Genomic DNA, 21,713 nt, shown 5'->3' with positions numbered 1-21,713 from the left:
GGAGACACAGAATGTGAAGCAGGCTCCAGGGTCTGAGCTGTCAGCACAGAGCCCGACGCGGGGCTCGAACTCATGAACTGTGAGATCATGACCTGAGCCGAAGTCGGACGCTTAACCGACTGAGCCACCCAGGCGCCCCTCTAATTACTTTCGAGAGGGAGGAGAACAGAAGGGCAAATTACTGCACTTTCTTAAATGCCATGCCATGTTCAAATCAGAAGTAGATTAAAAAAAAAATCTACAAATATCACATACATAAACTGAATTCAATGAGTATTTAGAGCTGCTTTACTATTATGAAATGCTGTAATATCTGTACATAATATTAATTTTGATTGAAACAGTTTAAAAAAATTTTTTTTTTAATCTTTATTTTTGAGAGAGAGAGAGAGAGAGAGAGAGAGAGTGAGTGTGTGTGTCGGGGAGGAACAGAGAGAGGGAGACACAGAATCCGAAGCAGGCTTCAGGCTCCGAGCTGTCAGCACAGAGCCCAATATGGGGCTCGAACTCACAAACCATGAGATCAAACCTGAGCTGAAGTCGGACGCTTAACTGACTGAGCCACCCAGGCACCCCTGATTGAAACAGTTTTTATAAACAAATGTAATTAATAATGTAGTAACTTGGTTTCTCTGCCTATCTATATCTATCCATCTATCTATCTAAACGGTTTCCAGCCTATCTTTATAATCACTAAATGATCTCACATTGTTCCTAATAGGAGGGACTATTGCTCCTACTTTAGAACAAATGGTGCATTTCCTTTATATGATGTGCATAAATTATGAGTAATTACCCCTTTGTATTTTATTGATGTTCTGCATTTCCAGTCTATTTCCCAATGGATAACTTTCAGACAGTATTTTAGATTTATATGGTTATATACAAATGCACATTAAATGAAGGTAACCTATAGGCCAAGTAAAATTTTCCATTTAAAACTACAATAAAAACAAAGTTACTGCAGTTTGAAGCATTACACTCAAAGTGATGTTTTCTACTTACAAATCTGTCAGTGATACATGCTTAGAACAAAATTCTAGAACAGTGCTGTCCAAGAGAACTTTTTGTGATCATTGAGTTCTATTTATGCTGTCCAATATGAGAACCATAGTTACATAGGAGCATCTGAAATCCAGCCAGTGTTAATGAGGTTTTCAAATTGTAATTTATTTAATTTTAATAATTAAATTAAAATAGCTGCTTAGGCCTAGTGGCTACCAATCTGGCAGCAGAGGTCTAGATTTTGGTGTCAGTTTAGGAGACCATGTTTATTTCTGTTTTTAAAGTTTATTATTTCAATCTCAAACATTAAAAAGACTAATTTTAAACAGTTTAATCAAGTAAAAATAAAACTACTAGTTCTCTGGGAGCTTTTGAGGAACTTTACTTATCTTTGATCTACTCAGATTATTTACTAACCAGGGATAATGAGGAAGCTCCCTACCTGCTGGGAAGCTGAAGCCGCCCTCTGTTCTGCCTGACTTAGACGCCTTTGAAGTCTGTTGGCTTTTTCTTGATGCTCTAGAATTAGTTTTTCATTCTGTTAAGGGGAAATATAAAGTAAACAAGTTAAAAATCCGTATGTGACATTGAAAGGTTTTGTGGAATAATCAATACAAAATCTGAATATCATTTTTTATTTTTTAAAATTTATATCCAAGTTAGTTAGCATATAGTGCAACAATGGTTTCAGGAGTAGATTCCTAAGTGGCCCTTACCCATTTAGCCCATCCCCCCTCCCACACCCCCTCTAGTAACCCTCAGTTTGTTCCCCATATTTATGAGTCTCTTCTGTTTTATCCCCGTTTTCATATTATTTTTGTTTCCCTTATGTTCATCTGTTTTGTCTCTTAAAGTCCTCATATGAGTGAAACCATATGATTTTTGTCTTTTTCTGACTAATTTCACTTAGCATAATACCCTCCAGTTCCATCCACATAGTTGCAAATGGCAAGAGTTCATTCTTTTTCATTGCCGAGTAATACTCCATTGTATACATATACCACTTCTTCTTTATCCATTCATCCATCGATGGACATTTGAGCTCTTTCCATACTTTGGCTATTGTTGATAGTGCTGCTATAAACATGGGGGTGCATGTGTTCCTTCGAAACAGCATCCTTGTATCCCTTGGATAAATGCCTAATAGTGCAATTGCTGGGTTGAAGGGTAGTTCTATTTTTATTTTGAGGAACCTCCATACTGTTTTCCAGAGTGGCTGCACCAGCTTGCATTCCCACCAACAATGAAAAAGAGATCCTCTTTCTCCTCATCCTCGCCAACATCTGTTGTTGCCTTAGTTGTTAATGTTAGCCATTCTGACAGGTATAAGGTGGTATCTCATTGTGGTTTTGATTTGTATTTCCCTGATAATGAGTGATGTTGAGCACTTTTTCATGTGTCAGTTGGCCATCTGGATGTCTTCTTTGGAGAAGTGTCTATTCATGTCTTTTGCCCATTTCTTCATTGGATTATTTGTTTTTTGGGTGTTGAGTTTGATAAGTTCTTTATAGATTTTGGATACTAACCCTTTCTCTGATATGTCATTTGCAAATATCTTCTCCCATTCTGTTGGTTGCCTTTTAGTTTTGCTGATTGTTTCCTTTGCTGTGCAGAAGCTTTTTATTTTGATGAGGTCCCATAGGTTCATTTTTGCTTTTGTTTCCCTTGCCTCCAGAGACATGTTGAGTAAGAAGTTGCTGTGGACAAGATCAAAGAGGTTTTTGCCTGCTTTCTCCTCGAGGATTTTGATGGCTTCCTGTCTTACATTGAGGTCTTTCATCCATTTTGAGTTTAATTTTGTGTATGGTGTAATAAAGTGGTCCAGGTTCATTCTTCTGCATGTCGCTGTCCAGTTTTCCCAGCACTAGTTGCTGAACACACTGTCTTTATTCTATTGGATGTCCTTTCCCGCTTTGTTGAGGATTAGTTGGCCATATGTTTGTGGGTCCATTTCTGGGTTCTCTATTCTATTCCATTGATCTGAGTGTCTGTTCTTGTGCCAGTACCTTGATGATTACAGCTTTGTAGTATAGCTTGAAGTCTGGGATTGTGATGCCTCCTACTTTGGTTTTCTTTTTCAAGATTGCTTTGGCTATTTGGGGTCTTTTCTGGTTGCATACAAATTTTAGGATTGTTCGTTCTAGCTCTGTGAAGAATGCTGGTGTTATTTTGATAGGGATTGCATTGAATATGTAGATTGCTTTGGGTAGTATCGACATTTAAAAAATATTTGTTCTTCCTATCCATGAGCATGGAATCTTCTTCCATTTTTTTGTATCTTCCTCAATTTCTTTCATAAGCTTTCTATAGTTTTCAGTGTATAGATTTTTCACCTCTTTGGTTAGATTTATTCCTAGATATTTTATGGTTTTTGGTGCAACTGTAAATCAGATCGATTCCTTGATCTCTCTTTCTGTCGCTTCATTGTTGGTGTATAGGAATGCAACCGATTTCTGTGCGTTGATTTTATATCCTGCAACTTTGTTGAATTCATGAATCAATTCTAGCAGTTTTTTGGTGGAATCTTTTGGGTTTTCCATATAAAGTATCATGTCATCTGTGAAGAGTGAAAGTTTGACCTTCTCCTGGCTGATCTGGATAAAAATCTGAATATCACTTTACCCCTTATAAAATGCAAAGATAGATCTCCACATTAATATTTTTAAAAATTATACTTTGACTAAATTGTTCTTTTCCCCCTCTACGTGTTACCAAAGAAAGTGAATCAGAGGTTAAGAACAAGATTTTCAATATCTGACATTACCCTTGAGACGCTAGATCACGCTTCAGAATCACCTGGAGTTTGAAAACACAGGCTGTTGGGCCTCACAAGTAAAACTTCAGTAGGATGGGATGAGTTGTGAGAATATGTACTCCTACCAAGTTCTTAGTTGGTGTTGATGCTGTCTGCTGGTGCATTTAGAACTACTATGCTACAGGGGCACCTGGATGGCTCAGTCAGTTAAGCATCTGACTGCATTTGGGCTCAGGTCACAATCTCGCAGTTTCATGGGTTCAAGCCCTTATTGGGCTCTGCGCTGACAGTGCAGAACCTGTTTGGGATTCTCTCTCTCCCCCACTCTCTGCCCTTCCCCCATTCATACTGTCTCTCTCAAAGTAAAAAGTAACTACTATGCTACAGCAAGCTTCTAGAGACACTGCGACATTGCCATTCTTTTACTTTTTTTATTTTTTTTATTAAAAAAAATTTTTTTTTAATGTTTTTATTTTTGAGACAGAGAGAGACAAAGCATGAACGGGGGAGGGTCAGAGAGAGGGAGACACAGAATCCGAAACAGGCTCCAGGCTCTGAGCTGTCAGCACAGAGCCCGACGCGGGGCTCGAATTCACGGACCACGAGATCATGACCTGAGCCGAAGTCGGCCGCTTAACTGACTGAGCCACCCAGGCGCCCCTCTTTTACTTTTTTTAAATGTTTATTTATTTTTGAGAGAGAGAGAGAGGGAGAGAGAGGGAGAGAGAGAAAGAGAGAGAGAGAGTTCGAGCAGGGGAGGGGCAGAGAGAGAGGCAGACACAGAATCCCAAGCAGGCTCCAGACTCTGAGCTGTCACCACAGAGCTTGATGCAGGGCTCAAACTCATGAACTCTGAGATCATGACCTGAGCCAAAATCCAATGTTTAACCAACTGAGCCACCCAGATGCCCTGTGACATTGCCATTCTTAAAGTTCACTTAAAATTCAAGGAATGGGTGGCTCAGTTGGTTAAGTGCCCAACTCTTGATTTTGGCTCAGGTCATGATCTCACGGTTTTGAGATCGAGTCCCATGTAAAGCTCCACGTTGAGCATGGAGCTTGCTTGGTGATCTCCTCTCCTCTCCTCTCCTTCTCCTCTCCCTCTCCCCTGCCTTTCCCCTCCCTCTCCCCTCCCCTCTCTCCTCCCCTCCCCTCTCCTCTCCCTCTCTCTCTCTCTGCCCCTCCCCTGCTCATGTATGGACTCTCTCTCAAAATAAATTAAAAAAAAAAAAAAAAAAGAAATAGGGTCTTTGCTGATGATTAAAGTGAGGTTTTAAGGTTTTTAGGGTGGATCCTAATCCAATATGCCTAGTATCTTCATAAAAAGGGAAAATTTGTACACGGACATGTACAAGGGGAAGACTGCAGGAAAACACAAGGAGAACACCATCTACAAGCCAAGCAATTCTGGAAGCCACCAGAAGGTAAGAGAGAAGCATGGAAGATTCTTCCTCAGAACCCTCAGAGGGAACCCATCCTGTTGACTTCTTGATTTTGGACTTCTGGCCTTCAGAATTGTGAGACAATACATTTCTGTTGTTTAAACCATCAAGTTTGTAATACTTGTTAGAGCTGCCTCAGGAAACTATATGGACATCATGAATATAAATCTGTCATAATATGCTGTCAGGGAGACAAGTTCAAAGAAATTATCAATTAAAAAAATGTACTAGTGCTCTCCATACCTACTAGCCTAAAAAAAGAAAAGTTTTGTACAACTAGAATTGTTATGTAGTTTTCTGGCACCTGTCTAAATTGAGAGAGTAATACCAGTCTAATCAGGAACAGTAAGAAAAACACATTTTCTATGAACAACTACATCGTTCCCAGACCCTAACATGTAAGTGATAACAGTGAATGTCATGTCTAATAATGAAAAGTGCTGAAATAACAATATATTGCTAAAATGAGCTTATTATATATTTTATTGTGCCCAAAAGCAAAATGAAATTTTATGAAGAGAACCATATTGGCTGTTTCAATTTACCAAGATATTTAAATATATACTCTTAAATTTAAAAGGTATATCATTAACACTAGAAAAAACTTGGGGGAAAAAATCCCATCATCTATAATAATCATTTTCATAGGTTATCATCAGACTACATATAATATGCATTTTTCCATGCTTAACCATACATTTTCCATGGTTAAGGCACAGTCTAGATTAGGTAAATCATAATATATACAACTGTTCTTTTTTAACTGATCATTTTGGTTGCTTTTGATCTTCTAATACTATTAACATTATTGTGTTGAATATCTGCATTTATTTTTTTCATATTTTAAATTATTTCCTTAAGTACAGATTCCTGGAAGTAAAAAACTACAGTAAGTATTTTTTTTTTTTAACATTTATTTTTGAGACAGAGAGAGACAGAGCATGAACAGGGGAGGGGCAGAGAGAGAGGGAGACACAGAATCTGAAAAAGGCTCCAGGCTCTGAGCGGTCAGCACAGAGCCCGACGCGGGGCTCGAACTCACGGACTGTGAGATCATGACCTGAGCTGAAATCAGATGCTTAACCGACCGAGCCACCCAGGCGCCCCAAAAACTACAGTAAGTATTTTAATGGCTATTGTTTGTTTCCTAAATGGCTCATATCAATTTATAATGCTTTGAAACTTGAGAGTAATTATTTCACTGTGACTTTTATAGATGGCCACAAAAATACAGCAGACCATAATAGCCTATTAATGAAATTCCAACAAATACATTTGACATTAGAACATCAAATGAAGAACTAGAGTTCTAGAAAGCTCTAATCATAATCTAGAATTGTTAACTTTTTTTTTTTTAAAGATTCAAAGAGAAAAATGGTGAACTTTTGCTGCATTTAGCTCTAAAGCATTAATTAATCTAGGAGTGGCTGAGTGGCTTAGTTGGTTAAGCGGCTGACTTCAGCTCAGGTCATGATCTCACAGCTCGTGAGTTCTACCCCTGCACTGGGCTCTGTGCTGACAGCTCAGAACCTGGAGGCTGCTTTGGATTCTGTGTCTCCTTCTCTCTCTGCCCTTCCTCTGTTTGTGCTCTCTGTGTCTCTCTAAAATAAACAAACATTAAAAAAAAAATAAAGCATTAATCTAAAGGAGTATTTTAATGTATTCCAGTAGGCAAAAGTAATTACTACATATCTTTTGTGTTGGATTAAAACAAAATAAGAGGAATGGGCTAACAAATATAATCTTAGACACGCTTAGAAATGAAGGGGATCTTAACACATTTTCTGCAACACTGCACAAGTTATATTGGTGAAAATGAAATAAGAGCTCTACCTTTTGTCATTTACATATGATGAATCACTGACTTTCAAAGCTTTTATTCACATTATAAAATGTGGACTTTTAGGGTTATGGATGATTTCTCTACAAGGAATACTCACATCTGTATGGTCATTTCCAAGTAGAATTAATTTGGAGTTGGCTCAGGTAAAATTCTATAACATGTGTATCAAGCTGCAGCAGAACGTACTTCCCGGGAGAGTCATTATCTTACCTCAACTACCTTTTCATTTGCCATTTCCAGCTGAGAAAGCAGCTCTTGGGTATGAAGTTTCTGTCGACTCAGCTCACTCCTATTAATCAAGAGACAACCCCCCAACCAAAGCCATTAATATAATTGTTCAAAAATGTAACAAAAAAGAATCCTTTTTAGTGAGATATATGCTCATGTTTTGAACAAAATTATCTTATGTGCAAAATAAAGTCTCTGATTAATAGACTATATTTTACAGGACTCCTTACTTTATAAAATGCACATGTATTCTGGAGACTGGCTGTACAACAATGTGAATACACTGGACACTATTGAACTGTACACCTAAAAATGACTAAGATGGTAAATTTTATGTGTATTTTATTACAACTAAAAAATGTTAAAATGTCAAATTTTATGTATATTTTACCACCAAAAGCGGAAAAAACCCACACCATATATTCAGAAAGTGCTCAAGTGTCTTCAATATTATCTTGAGGTATTATTTGGCATTAAAATGAATATATATCCACATTAAACAGATACAGTATTTGGTACTGTCTAATCTCATAAGCTATCGTGATTCTTAGCTAGAGTATGCATTTTTAGGATTCATATACAGTGCTTCTTAGAGGAATTCAGTTCTTGGAAATTGAAGGTAATGTTAATCACTCCAACATCATTTCAGTGTAGTATATTCAGGATTGGTATTTATGTTTTGGTTGTATATGTGCTATATTTTATACATTCATATCCTTTATGCTTTAATAGCTGGGTTTATCCTATGCATTGTGCTGGCTGTCTTTTTTCTTTTCTGTTTTTAATCCAACATATAAGCATTGTTTTACTTTTGGCCAAAGGTATTTTGTTCAAGAGTCTCAATTTAGAAGTAGGTACAATGGGGGTACCTGGGTGCCTCAGTTGGTTCAGTGTCTGACTCTTGATTTCAGCTCAGGTCATGATCTCATGGTTCATGAGTTCAAGCACCACATTGGGCTCTGTGCTGACAGAGTAGAGCCTGCTTAGGATTCTTTCTGCCCCTCCCCCCACTCGTTTTCTCTCTCTCTCCTCCATAAACAAACAAACAAACAAACATACGCATAACTTAAAAAAAGTAGATACAATGTAGTCTCAAAAATAATTTTAGGGGTTCCTGGGTGGCTCAGTTGGTTGAGTGGCCGACTTCAGCTCAGGTCATGATCTCATGGTTCATAAGTTTGAGTCCCACATTGGGCTCTGTGCTGACAGCTTGGAGCCTGGAGCCTGCTTCAGATTCTGTGTCTCTCGGTCTCTCAGTCCCTCCCCCACTCACACTGTCTCTGTCTCTCTCAAAAATAAAACATTAAAAACAATTTTTTTTAAAAGACCAAATAAATTTCTGAGTATTAAAATACTCTGTTAATTCAGGACTAGTTTTTATCTTTGACCTTACTTCTGCTTAAATAAATCAACAAATTAACACTTCTAAAATAACTTCAGCTTTAAAGTTTTTCCAAATGAGCTGCATGGTATAAAAACTTGGTAAGCCCCTCAGGTGTCCTACATTTGAATGAATAGTTGTTAAAATCTTGAGCAAACAATCTGTTATAAATACATAGGAGAGAACAAAAAATAATGTCACCCACAAATCAATTCCACAAATATTTACTGAACACTATGGGCTAAGAGCAACACATATCTGTTGCCATAATAGAACTCAGAGGGAAATGCCTTATTCTAACTCAGTGGCTTCATCCACATAGAACACTGACAATGAGGAAGAAGACTGAGTATCTATCATGGATTCTATGACAGACAAACCCAAATGTTTTATCTTTGCTATATTTTGGTAATAATAATGTGGAATAGGGCGCCTGGGTGGCGCAGTCGGTTAAGCGTCCGACTTCAGCCAGGTCACGATCTCGCGGTCCGTGAGTTCGAGCCCCGCGTCAGGCTCTGGGCTGATGGCTCGGAGCCTGGAGCCTGTTTCCGATTCTGTGTCTCCCTCTCTCTCTGCCCCTCCCCCGTTCATGCTCTGTCTCTCTCTGTCCCAAAAATAAATAAAAAAAAACGTTGAAAAAAAAAAAATTTAAAAAAAAAAAAAAAAAAAAAAAAATAATGTGGAATAAATCACTGTGCAAAAAGTACCTTGTGTAGCTTAAAATCACTGCTGCTCCTCAACATGATATAACAAAGAGAGGCAAAATGACCAACGTGGCTAGTCTTCTAGGCCAAATTAATTAAAGGTAAAATTATGCACATTAATGCTGATGAGAAATAACCTTTGAGTAATACTGAGATTAAAATGATACAGTGATCCCACTTATAAAGTTAGCCAACATTCAGTTTATATTAAACCTTTTCAGAAAACACCTTCTGCATAACTTGATGCCTAAACCACTTATGCATGACAATTTATAGGATAGTCTCCACTTGTGCTCTTCTCTCTCTCAAAAATAAACATTAAAAAAATCAAAAAAACCATAATTTATATGATAATAATAATTTCTAACAAATACTATTAAATAGTGATTTTCCACAAAATTTAAGACCACAAAGATCAAATTATTAACTTTAAGTTCTTTTGAATCCATGTAAATACTTATTCTGTTGTGCATCAAGCTCTGTAACCCCCACTGGATGGTCAGCAAGTTTGTTATTCATCTTTGTATCCTTACAATCTCGTACTCAACAGAGCTTGGCAAGTAATAGTGAAGATGACGGTGATAAGAACAGCAAACACTTTCATAGTGCTTACTATATGCCAGGCACTTTGGGTGTTTTATTTAAATTAACTTATTTAGTTTTCTTGATAACCCTATGAGATCCCCAGTTTTACAAATGAGAAAATTTAAACACATGAGAATTTTAACAATCAAGTTAAATAAAATAAAATAAAATTTAAACAAATGAGAAATTTAAAAATAAAGTTAGGTCATATAGCTAGTCCAATTGTAGAGTCAGGATTCAAAAACTGGGCCCTTTTGTTCCAAGGTCTGTGTTCTTAACCACTCCCCTACACTGCAACATGGCAGGCAATTGCTAAATGTTAGCTGAATGAATATGTGAAAGAATATATATGTGTGAGTTTGGGTACTAGACATCCTAGGAATATAAATATTTATAAATTCACTTAAAAACCTAACACATTATATAGCTTTATTTCTGACTTCTTCCCTAAAATGTTATATTCAAATTTAACATGCCTAATATCAAACTTTTTGATTTTTCCCTGAAAACCTACTTCTCATCTTGCCACTCAATTAACAATTTTTTTAAGTTTATTTATTTATTTTGAAAGAGAGAAAGAGAGAGAGAGAGCAGGGAAGGGGCAGAGAGAAAGGGAGAGAGAGAATACCAAGTAGATTCTACTCTGTTAGCACAGAGCCCAATGTGGGACTTGAACTCATGACACTGAAATTGTGATCTGAGCCAAAACCAAGAGTCGGGATGCTTAACCAAATGAGCTACCCAGGTGCCCCTTGACACTAAATTTTTATATCAGTGACATCTTTGCCCTCATTGCCTACGTTAAACCACCTCAACTCTATTTCTTACCTTCTCTTAAATGCAACATCTAGTTTGCCCCTAAAGAGACTCTTCCTTTGCAATGTCTCTTGTATCCGTTCTTCATTTTTATAGAGCCTTAGCATCACAACTCAAGTTCTTATAACTTAATTTTTAGATTTATTACAAAAGCCAAATGCTCAGGCTTCTCAATATGAAGTGAAAAAATTTTGCAAAGTACATCACATTGCACAAAAAGCACTCAATTAATATAGTGGTTTTCCATGTCTAACCCACACATCATGAATGTATTTCTCTAAGTCACTTTTATAATTTACTTCCTTAAATAATAACTTCCAGTGGCTTTCTGCTATTGGACAAAATAATCCAGTTCCTGAGAGTGGCATTCAAAATCCTCCACAATTTTGTATACTATCTTTCCAACCTTATCTCCAATAGGAATCTTCTACTTCAGTTAGGTTCTGTCTCACATACAAGCCATATATGTAACACCTTTAGACTCATGTTTATGTCATTTTCTGTATCCTTTTTTTAAATTTCCCTTTAAACTCTTAAGATTCCACTTTTGCCCCCTTCTCTTTCTATACCTCCTTTTCAGTTCATTTTAATCCAGACAGTTCTCTTCTCAAATTAAAGCTTTGATACTTCTTTTATGTTACAAGACATTTAGCAATTCTCTATTATGCAAGTCATTTATATGTGTGTGTAAGCATACATAACATGTATGTATACACACACACTTCCCCAAGTATAATGGGGAACGTTTAAAGAGGGGATTGTTTTTAGTTTCCATAGTATTTACCATAGTGCTTTACATACAGGCTATCAATAAAAATGTGATTTATGGCTAAATTTCTGTAGAAAACCTGGCAGTTAGAAAATTTTATTCCTTATTTGTTCAACAAACATTTACTGAGGAATCTACCACAAAACATATTTTTAGATAAAGGTTATTTTTATTTATTTAGATTTATTTATATTCTAGTTCTTTCTAACAAAGGATTTGAAGTGCCTAAGAAAAGGTTATTTTTCAGTTATGCATTTCCTTCAATCTCACTTCTGATTGAAATTTTAGAAGGTATTAAAGGGTGGAGAGAAAAGTGGTTTTTCCAACTCTATCCCCTGAGCCTTCCTAGAGTCTGCCTGTCAGTCTTCAGCAACTCCTTATTTCTTTGTCAGGATATTTCACTGCAGGGATAAAGGAAAGACGTGGGAGGATGATCTAACTCAATGTATTATCTATGAGAATTTTCTCTTCATTAGAGAACATAATTGAAAGTTCCCTATATCATTAGTGATTTAGGATAAACATAAAATAAGACTTCAGAGTTTCACAGTGGTATTACACTTGAAACACTCACCAAGTACAGCTATATAATCTCTTCATTGGAAATCTTTAACAACAGAAACATTCCTACCTATCAGGGATGATTTAAGTGTAGCCTGCCAGAAAGTAAAGAGACAGATGACATTTCATTTCTGTACGACATTATGGCACTTAAAGAATATTTTATGCTAATTAAAGAATTTAAATGAAGTTGTACGCAATTTCTCTATATAATTTCTAGTATATTATACAATATGTTACAAGATTTAAGGTAAAATTATTGTCCTCTACCAATTTTTTTTTCTTTTTTTAGAGAGAGCGCCTGTGCATGTGTGATTGAGGGAGGGGCAGAGAGAATCTTAAGCAGGCCTCATGCTCAGTGTGGAACCTGATGTGGCACTTGATCTCCTGACCCCAGAGATCATGACCTGAGCTGAAATCAAGAGTCAGACGCTCAAATGATTGAGCCACCCAGGTGCCCCTATCTTCTGTCAATTTTAATGTAAGCGTATGTGAATGAGGAATTCCTTATAACACTGGGAACTGCTTAGCCCATCGGTGTCCTAAATACTTTCAGTTCACTTATATAATTAATGTGACAGAAAATCCTAGTCATGCCTACAAAATGTAATTTAGAAAATACACTGTAAAATATAATTCATTTACTGCCTTCTGTGTAAGTAAAATCTTACAAAATAATTTAGCGAAGTAATAAATGCTGTATCTATTAAGAAAACATTCAGTGCTTTTCTACAAAATATTCCATAAAATATTATAATCAACACTGATAAAGTCTCAAATTCATCAATTTGAGGTGAAAGTGGGTGGATAGTGGGAACTAAGGCAAAGGTTCTCCATCTGTGGTCCACAGACAGGCTATATATATGTATGTTCACAAGCACCCTGAAACTATCTGCAATATCTTGTGTGTTTATCTTTTCTGGGAAGAGGATCCATAGATTTCCTGAATTTTTAAGGGGTCTGAGGCCCAAGGAAGGATAAGGATTTTGTCTGGACCTCTAGTCTAGAATATACAAAGTGTTTTGTTTTTTTTTGTTTTGTTTTTAGATCTCTATGTTTTAAAGTATGACCACACTGATTGGAGTGTTTCAATGTTGAATGTCTTTCTTACAAAAACCACATCTATAATGTATCATCTATAACTATTTCCACTTCTGGCTTCATAAGTGTGGTTCAAGCATTCAAAGGCACTTGGCAAGCAATCCAAATACAGAATTCTCTAAATCGTTATAGTATTCCCTCTATTCTTTTAGAGTTGCTTGTCCAAATGTATTTCAACAGCAAATTCTCCAAAGTATACAATTCAGTTTTGAAAGAAATAATAACTTTTTCTGTAGTCATGTATCACTGTTTTATTATGTATTTCTAATACAAGTACAACTGGCATAACCTGGTTTGGGAGCAAACATAGGGACACTTGTAAAGCAAGTGACAGATAACAACACTAGAGTGAAGTCAATTAAAGCAAGGACATGGAGAATGCTTTGGACACTGGTCAGAATTCTTTGCACAGAAATTTAGTTCACAGGTTAATGTTATAAGATTAAGTGGACATCAGCCAAGAGAGTTTGTTACTGTACCTTAACTTTACTACAGTACTTTATTATTACTTTAAGCTTGCAAAGTAGTTATTATTCTCATCTTCTAAGTAAAGGAATTAAGACTCAAATTATTTAATGTTCCTAAGGTCATGCAGTGACAATGAAAACACGGGGTTCACACTCAGTCTTTAATCAAAATCTTCTCTCAATTAAGTCACACTGCCTCATATCTTAAGCCCAATCAATTACAAAAGATATTAGTAAAGCATATCTGTGGCATCATATAGTATCAAGACCTAAAAGGCAAAATGAAGATTCTGTAAAAAAAATTTAATCCTAAGTATGTGGCAAAATGGTTAGTAATTACAAAGATTGTGATCTCAACTTTTTGTATGGCTTCAAAAAGACCTGACTACTAAAAAAGGAAATTCATCCTACGGTTTCAAATCTCATTCAGTTAACTAAAAATACCACAAGTTAAAGCACACAGGCCAGCTATAGATATACTCCCAGGTCATACTCCCAGGTTCTTTCCTTCCCTATCTGCACAATCCCCGTAAGTGATCTCATCTATTCTATGACTGTAAAGGAATGTTAATGAGCACCTCATATGTAACCTGTCCAAAATGGAAACTACCTCTTATCTATACCATCCCAAGTTTTCTCCTTCCCAGTAAAAGGCCTCACCGTCTACTGAGATGTTCAAGTCTACGCTAAGACATCATCTTTGACTCCTCCCTTTTCCTCATTACCTATATTTGACTTAACAAATAAGTTTTGTCCTACCTTCCTAATAGATTTTATAACTGTCCACTTCTCTCCATTTCCATTTGACAACACTCTGCTCTAAGCTACTATTATCTATTGCCTGGAATTCTGTAATAATCTAGTATCTTGTCTCCCTGACTCAATTTTTGCCACGTCTGTATTTTCTACACAATAGCTAAAGTGTTCTTTCAAAGATCTAAGGATGTTTAAAATTCTCCAATGATTTCCCACTCCTGTATTTCTTTTAACTTAAAATAGTCTTAAATATTTTACTTAAAGTAAGAATATTTTACTTAAAACGCCCTACAAGATTCTCATGATCTAATCCATGCCTTGGTTCCTCAATGTTATAGCTTCTCTTTTTGCTGACTATACTTTATTTACATGGTCAACTCCTCTTAATTCTGGAGCTTTGTACTTCCTATTCTTCCCTCTGCCTGGAATATTTTCCTGGCTTTTTTGTATAGTTGGTTTATTTCTACAATTCAGGCCTTGGTTTAAAATGCCAGGTTTTCCGACCACTTTTTATTTATTTTTTATTTTTTTTAAAATTTTTTTTTTTTCAACGTTTTTAATTTATTTTTGGGACAGAGAGAGACAGAGCATGAACGGGGGAGGGGCAGAGAGAGAGGGAGACACAGAATCGGAAACAGGCTCCAGGCTCCGAGCCATCAGCCCAGAGCCTGACGCGGGGCTCGAACTCACGGACCGTGAGATCGTGACCTGGCTGAAGTCGGACGCTTAACCGACTGCGCCACCCAGGCGCCCCGCGACCACTTTTTAAAAAATTGTGCAGTCCTTTCAGGTCCCGCCTCGTCCCAGTTACTGTCTATCATATTGACCTGTTTTCTTCATACCACTTAAAACATCTAAAATTGTCTTATTTGTTGGCTTACCTCTTGACTATTTGTCTCTCCTCATTAAAATGAAAGCTCTAAAAGAGGAGCTATATTCACAAGGCTTAGATTAATGCCTTGAACATACAGGGTGATTTTTAGCCTAGGCAAATTTTAGGTAACCCCACAGAATCAGTTAACCAGTACATTCAATGATAACATTTCTAATACACTGTATTTTGCCTTTTCAAAGTTTTCACTATATATTTGCTCTCACAAGAAAACAAATTAGATAATTCAGTGATTACATTTTCAAAGTAGCTACCAAATGGTATATTAAATTTGGGAGATTACTACTAGGGAAGTGAGTGTGAGATAGAGCTTTATGTACAAAAATCATTCACAGGAAGCTTATTTTAAGTTATTTGAATGAGGAACTCAAAGTTACAAAGTATTATGTGAATTTTCTTCACAACATCTAATTTTAAGTCCTGAACTTAGGATAAGATAGAGGGAATATAAAGTTCATTCATTCAACAAATACTGAAATGAATGCCTGTCACATTCCATATATTATGTTAAGTGCTAGGGAGACAAGGAGGAACAAGATCCAGTTACTGCCATAGTGAAATTTATAAACTACTAAATACTGAAAAGCCCCTACTTTATAATATAGGTAGTAAATGCTATAAAAAGTGCTATGGGAATGTGTAGGGATGATTAGGGGATTAGAGCTGTTTCTCCAGAGGAAGTAGGCTTTTAAGCTGATGTATGAAAGAGAAACAGAAGTTAGATGGACAAAAGCAGAGTAAGGAAAGGAAGAGTGTTACAATCAAATCCATGTGTGAAGGCCAGGCAGTAAGAAAGGATAATAAATTCAGGGAACTGAAAGTTCAGTGTGTGCAAGGCATAGAGTGTTACTAGGAGGTGGAAGTGGGAGTAAGAGAGGAAAAGCTGGAAACACAGGAAATACAGATTGCAAAGGATCTTCTATGTCTTGACAGTAAGTTTAGACTTTATTATTAATACACTGGGGAAGCACTGAAGTACTTTAAGAAGAGATGTCACATGACTGGATTTGAATATCAGAAAATCTGCTGATTACAGCAAGAAAAAGTAGGTTAGGAGACATGACTGTGGTAAATTAAGGGTTATAGCAGTAATCCAGGTGAGCAATGTTGATAGCCTAAACTATTAGTGGGGAATGGACAGACTCAGGAGATATTTAGGAAGTAGAATTAGTAATAATTGATTCAGGGGTGCAAGGAGAAGTTCAGGACGACTTCTGGCGTTTTTTTTGAGCAAACGGGTAGATATTATCAGTCATGGAATGGGAAATACAGGATGAAATAAAAACTTGGGTTAGGAGTGAAATATATTTAAATGTATTGAGTTTGAGGTACCTATCGACATGCTCAGCAGAGATTTGGAAATACAGATTATTTCAAAAAGGTTGGCACTAGAACCTGTTTTATAATAATTAACCCTTTTCTGTTTGTTTCTGTCATAGAAATGGATATCCCACCTAGCACATGTTGAAAGGAAGAATTTCTACTAAAAATGTGCTTCAATTCTTAGTATCACTGGCATATATAATAACTGAAAAGTATGCTTATGAGGATGACAGCAAAGTTTTCCCTATAATGCATGAGTTTCTTTGAAAACACCATAAATGCTTTAAATAAAAAAAAGAGAGAAGTATGGCTCCTTATGAAATGGGAGCTTGAAATTTAGGCCAATTTCTTAGGCATTATAATCAATTACTATAATTGCTCAGATCATTCTGTTATTATTGAGGCACAGTTTTAAGATAAGAATAAGCCATGTATATTTTAGTTGATACAGCACAGGGGAAATTTCCTCAATGCCTGAAATCCTTTAGTGATGACTAAAGATTAAATCACATAAGGCTCTAGTCTATATTATACGAGAGAATTAAAAACAAAAGGTGTACTATTCGTTTCAGGAAAATGATGGATCTGCCAGCTGCAGCAAGTGCTTTCTTTGAAACTCTCTTATGACAAATTAACATAGCATGTGCCAGATGTTTTTTTTTTCTGTTGAATTATACTATAATATGCTTCAGTTACTTTTAGTAATTATGCATTTTGTAATCTGCCAGTACCTGCAGCTGCCTCTCATTCTATTTAAAAAAAAAAAAGCAGTTATGGCAGCCAAACATTACAGATATATAGCCAAGAATAATGTTTTAAAGACTGATGAAAACTCCTTAGGCTTCAAACACTGTGTAATCTATATATATATATGTGTGTGTATATATATATGTGTATATATATATATGTATATATATACATATATACATATATATACACACGCTGGGGAATATATATATATATATATATATACACACATATATATATGTGTATATATATGTGTATATATATGTGTGTGTATATATATATGTGTGTATATATATATATGTGTGTGTATATATATACACACACATATATATATACACACATATATATTCACATTTATTCATATATATGTATACATACATATGTGTATATATCAATAAAATTGTATAGAATGAATTTATTTACATTATGTAATATTTTCTAAAGAAAATATTTTTCTGATGAAAATATTACATACTGTGTATTCATTCATTCATTCATTCAATACAATTTTATTGACTGACTATAGGCCAGGCAAGATGTTAGCTCATGGTCTTGCAGAAGAAATGCATGTAAATGACAGTCATACTACAATTCAAGAAGTGTCATAAAGAAGATCAGTATGGGAACGCCTGGGTGATTCAGTTGGTTAAGTATCTGACTCTTGGTTTCGGCTCAGGTCATGATCTCACAGTTCGTGGGTTTGAGCCCCACACTGGGCTCTGTGCTGACAGTACAGAGCCTGCTTGAGATTCTCTCTCTCTTCCCCTCTCTCTCTGTTCCTCCCCTACTTGTGCTTGCTCTCTCTCTCTCTAAAATAAATAAATAAACTTGAAAAAAACCAGTATGGGAGTACAGAAAAAGGAAAGACTTGATCTGTCAGGGGAATTAGAAATGTCCTACAGAAAAAATGACATTTGAGTTGGGTCTGGAAGGAAGAAAACTTTTTCAGGTCGGGAATTGGGAAAGGACATTCCTACAAAGAAATTGCATGTACAAGCTACCTCTAGAATCATCCTTGATTCTTATCTTTTTCTTCATATTTCATAACCAATCCATCAGCACCTTCTATTACCTCTTAAAAAAATAAAAACTCCCAATGAATTCACCTTTCTCTTTCTTCTTAGTCTAAGCCACCATTATCTCTCTCGCTTTTTAAGTAATCTCTGCACCCAATGTGGGGCTCGAACTCACAACCCTGAGATCAAGAGTTGCATACTTTACCGACTGAACCAGCCAGGTGCCCTAAAGCCACCACTATCTCTTAACAAGAATCTTGCAACAGCCTTAAATTTTTTCTCTAGCTTTTTCAGCCATTTCCATTTTCTACCCAGTAGCCAGAGTAATCTTAAAAAAAAAAGAAATCTGGTCAGGTAACATTTTTCATAACTGACCACTGACCTTCATTCACACTTAGAATTCTTTTTTTTTTTTTTTTTTTTTAATATTTTTGAGAGAGAGTGAGCGAGCAAGTGCATGCTGGGGTGGGGCAGAAGCAGGGAGAAGAGACACAGAATCCGAAGCAGGCTCCAGGCTCTGAGTTGTCAGCACAGAGCCCGACATGAGGCTCGAACCCATGAACCATGAGATCGTGACCTGAGCCGAAGTCAGATGCTCCACTGACTGAGCCACCCAGGTGCCTCACACACTTAAAACTCTTTAACCTGTAAGATCAGGTCCTTGTCTGCAGCAGAGACAGTGTTCACCAAACATTCCGCTTGTTCCATATACATTTCCTAGACTCTTATACAGTTAGATTTGGTCCCTATGACTGGTTTGGCCAATAAAAGTAAAAGGAAATGATGTGTGTATATCACTTCAGAGCTTAGTTAAGAGTTACTGTTCTTCCATTCTTCTCTTTCCCTGTTTCAGTGATCTCAGGAAACCATATGCTCAAGATGGTGGAATCTCTACCAGCAGAGCCTTCTTGTAAAACTGTCTCAGATGTGTAATGTGAGCAAGAAATAAACCTTTGTTAAGTCTCTGAGATATCAGTTTGTTTGCTGTGGTGCCTGGCATTACTTAATATAATACATTTCCCACATCTGTCACTATTGCCTTTATTTTTCATACTATTTTGTTTACTTCAAACATACCAAGTATATTCCTGCCTTGGGGTCTTTGCGCTAACTGTTCTGTCTGTTTTGATGATCTTTCTTCTGATTTTCAATGACAGGATACTTTTTGTCATTAGATCTTAAGATTTATTTTCTCAGGGCGCCTGGGTGGCTCGGTCGGTTAAGTGTCCGACTTCGGCTCAGGTCATGATCTCACGGTCCGTGAGTTCGAGCCCCGCGTCGGGCTCTTTGCTGACCGCTCAGAGCCTGGAGCCTGTTTCAGATTTTGTGTCTCCCTCTCTCTCTGCCCCTCCCCTGTTCATGCTCTGTCTCTCTCTGTCTCAAAAATAAATAAACGTTAAAAAAAAAAAAAAAAGATTTATTTTCTCACAGGATCCTATTCTCAGGGATCCACCCATTCATTAGCACATTGACTTATTTTAATTTTCTACATATACTTTGATTATTTGATTATTTGATTTTAAGCATATACATATTTTTTTTACTCAACAATTCCACCTTCCCGTCAATAATCTGCTATCTTCAAAAACCCCAAAAGAAAACAGGGGGACCTTGGGCTTTGCTGTATCATCAGTACTTAAAGAACAATAAATTCAATAAATACATGATGAGTATGTGGAGTGCAGACTCGGAGTTATAAAAAGGGCTGGCTGAGCATGCTTGTTTATTGAGGTAGGAGTTCAGTGTGGCTGGAACACAAGGAACGTGAAGGACAGAGGCAGACTGCTGATAATAAGGTGGAGAAAAGACTATAAAAAACTTATAGGCAAGAGTAAAAGAGAAGTCTTTAAGTAGGCAGGGCCAGAATCATATTTGCTTTTCAGGAAAATAATCTGACAGCAGTATGAAAGATGGGATAGAGCAGAATAAAACTGAAGAGAGAGAAACCAGAGAGAAAGAGGCTGCCTTAACGGCTGTGATTTAAGATGTGAAGGATTGGACAGGTGGACAAATATGTTACCATATGTTTACATATATGCAAGTATTTCTTTAGGACAGATTCCTGTACTTGGAATTTCAAAAGGATATGTATAGTTTAATCTGTTAGATACTGCTACATTACTTTATAAAAAGGATTTGCCAGTTTACACTCCCACCAATACTGTATATCTATTCCTGTTTATTCATGTGTTTGCAGACACTGTGTAATAACTGTCATTTACATTTTTCTCTATTTGCTGGGTAAAATAAAATTATTGTTTAAATCTGCATTTCTTCAGTGAATACTGTGGTTGAACCTGGTTTGTTATGTTTAAAGGAGCTTTGCATTTCTCCTTTTGTGAGCTGCTAGTTCACATACTTTTCCATCTATTAGCTTGTTAATATTTTTCATAATTATGGAATTCTTGATGGATTTTGCCTACTAATCCCTTATTTTATTTTTTGTCATTTGTCTTTTATCTTTGTTTAGTACCTTTCTTCATACAGAATTTTAATTTTTATGGTTAAATCAGTTAATCAATATTTTCCTTGTTTGCATTCTGGGTTTTGTGTTTTTATTACAAAGACTTTTCCATTCCAAGATACTAAAAATAATCTTATTTCTTCCAATACTTTCTTTTTTACTTAGCTTGTTAATCTACCTGGAATTTACCTTATATATGGAATATTCTAAATGATTTAAAATTTTTCCAACAGCATCTTTTCACTGTTGATTTGAAATGGCATATTCTCATGAACAAAATTTCTAATTTTACATGGTTTCTATTTTTCTGTATTCTGTTCAAATTATCTATCCCTATGCCAATACTACCATACAGCTTTACATACTTTGATACCTCATAGGGCAAATCTCATTTTTTTTCCTATAGAAGTTTTTGATTTAATCTGTAAAACTAACAGGGTCCCGTCCAAGTAAGATTACTACAGATATATGGCAGTTACAAATGTTATACAATAATAACTATTAAAATTATTTTCTCTTGGAAGCTCAAAATTCCATGTTATATATATTTCAAGATAAAAGAGTAATTAAGAAGGAATAATTATAGATGAATTAATGAAATTTTATAAATAAAAGGAAACTTCAAACTGAAAGAAACCACAGAGGAGTTCAGATTTTTAAAAAGCTTTTATACTAGGTTTTAAAAAAATGTTTCTTCATTTATTTATTTTTTAGAGAGATAGTGAGTGGGGGAGGGACAGAGAGAGAAGGAGACAGAGAATCCTAAGTAGGCTCTGCACTGTCATCACAGAGCCCGATGTGGGGCATGAACCCACAAATTGTGAGACCATGACCTGAGCAGAAATCAAGACTTGGACA

General features: G+C 36.1%; 1 protein-coding gene and 1 long non-coding RNA gene across 7 annotated transcripts in view; one reads left to right on the top strand and one right to left on the bottom strand.

Annotated features, from left to right (window-relative positions):
* Positions 1-21,713, bottom strand: part of SCLT1 (sodium channel and clathrin linker 1) — a 222,928-nt gene that overhangs the window by 3,101 nt on the left and 198,114 nt on the right. For 4 of the 6 annotated variants that reach the window (XM_058721393.1, XM_058721395.1, XM_058721394.1 and 1 more), the window contains 2 exons: positions 7,256-7,334; positions 1,448-1,543 (listed from right to left, as the gene is read on the bottom strand). In XM_058721393.1, coding sequence (XP_058577376.1) covers positions 1,448-1,543; positions 7,256-7,334 — 175 coding nt within the window. Of the gene's footprint in view, positions 1-1,447; positions 1,544-7,255; positions 7,335-21,713 lie in introns of those variants that run through there. The other 2 variants (XR_009259312.1, XR_009259311.1) reach the window with 2 other exon arrangements.
* LOC131507081 (uncharacterized) lies at positions 4,928-12,850 on the top strand. Its single transcript, XR_009259313.1, has 3 exons — positions 4,928-6,319; positions 7,494-7,597; positions 12,382-12,850. It is a non-coding gene; the product is annotated as an uncharacterized LOC131507081 (long non-coding RNA).

The sequence above is a fragment of the Neofelis nebulosa genome, chromosome 3 (genome assembly GCF_028018385.1).
Source record: "Neofelis nebulosa isolate mNeoNeb1 chromosome 3, mNeoNeb1.pri, whole genome shotgun sequence".
Classification (NCBI taxonomy): domain Eukaryota; kingdom Metazoa; phylum Chordata; class Mammalia; order Carnivora; family Felidae; genus Neofelis; species Neofelis nebulosa.
Note: the sequence above shows the minus strand (reverse complement) of the source record. Positions and strands in the feature narration are given on the sequence as shown.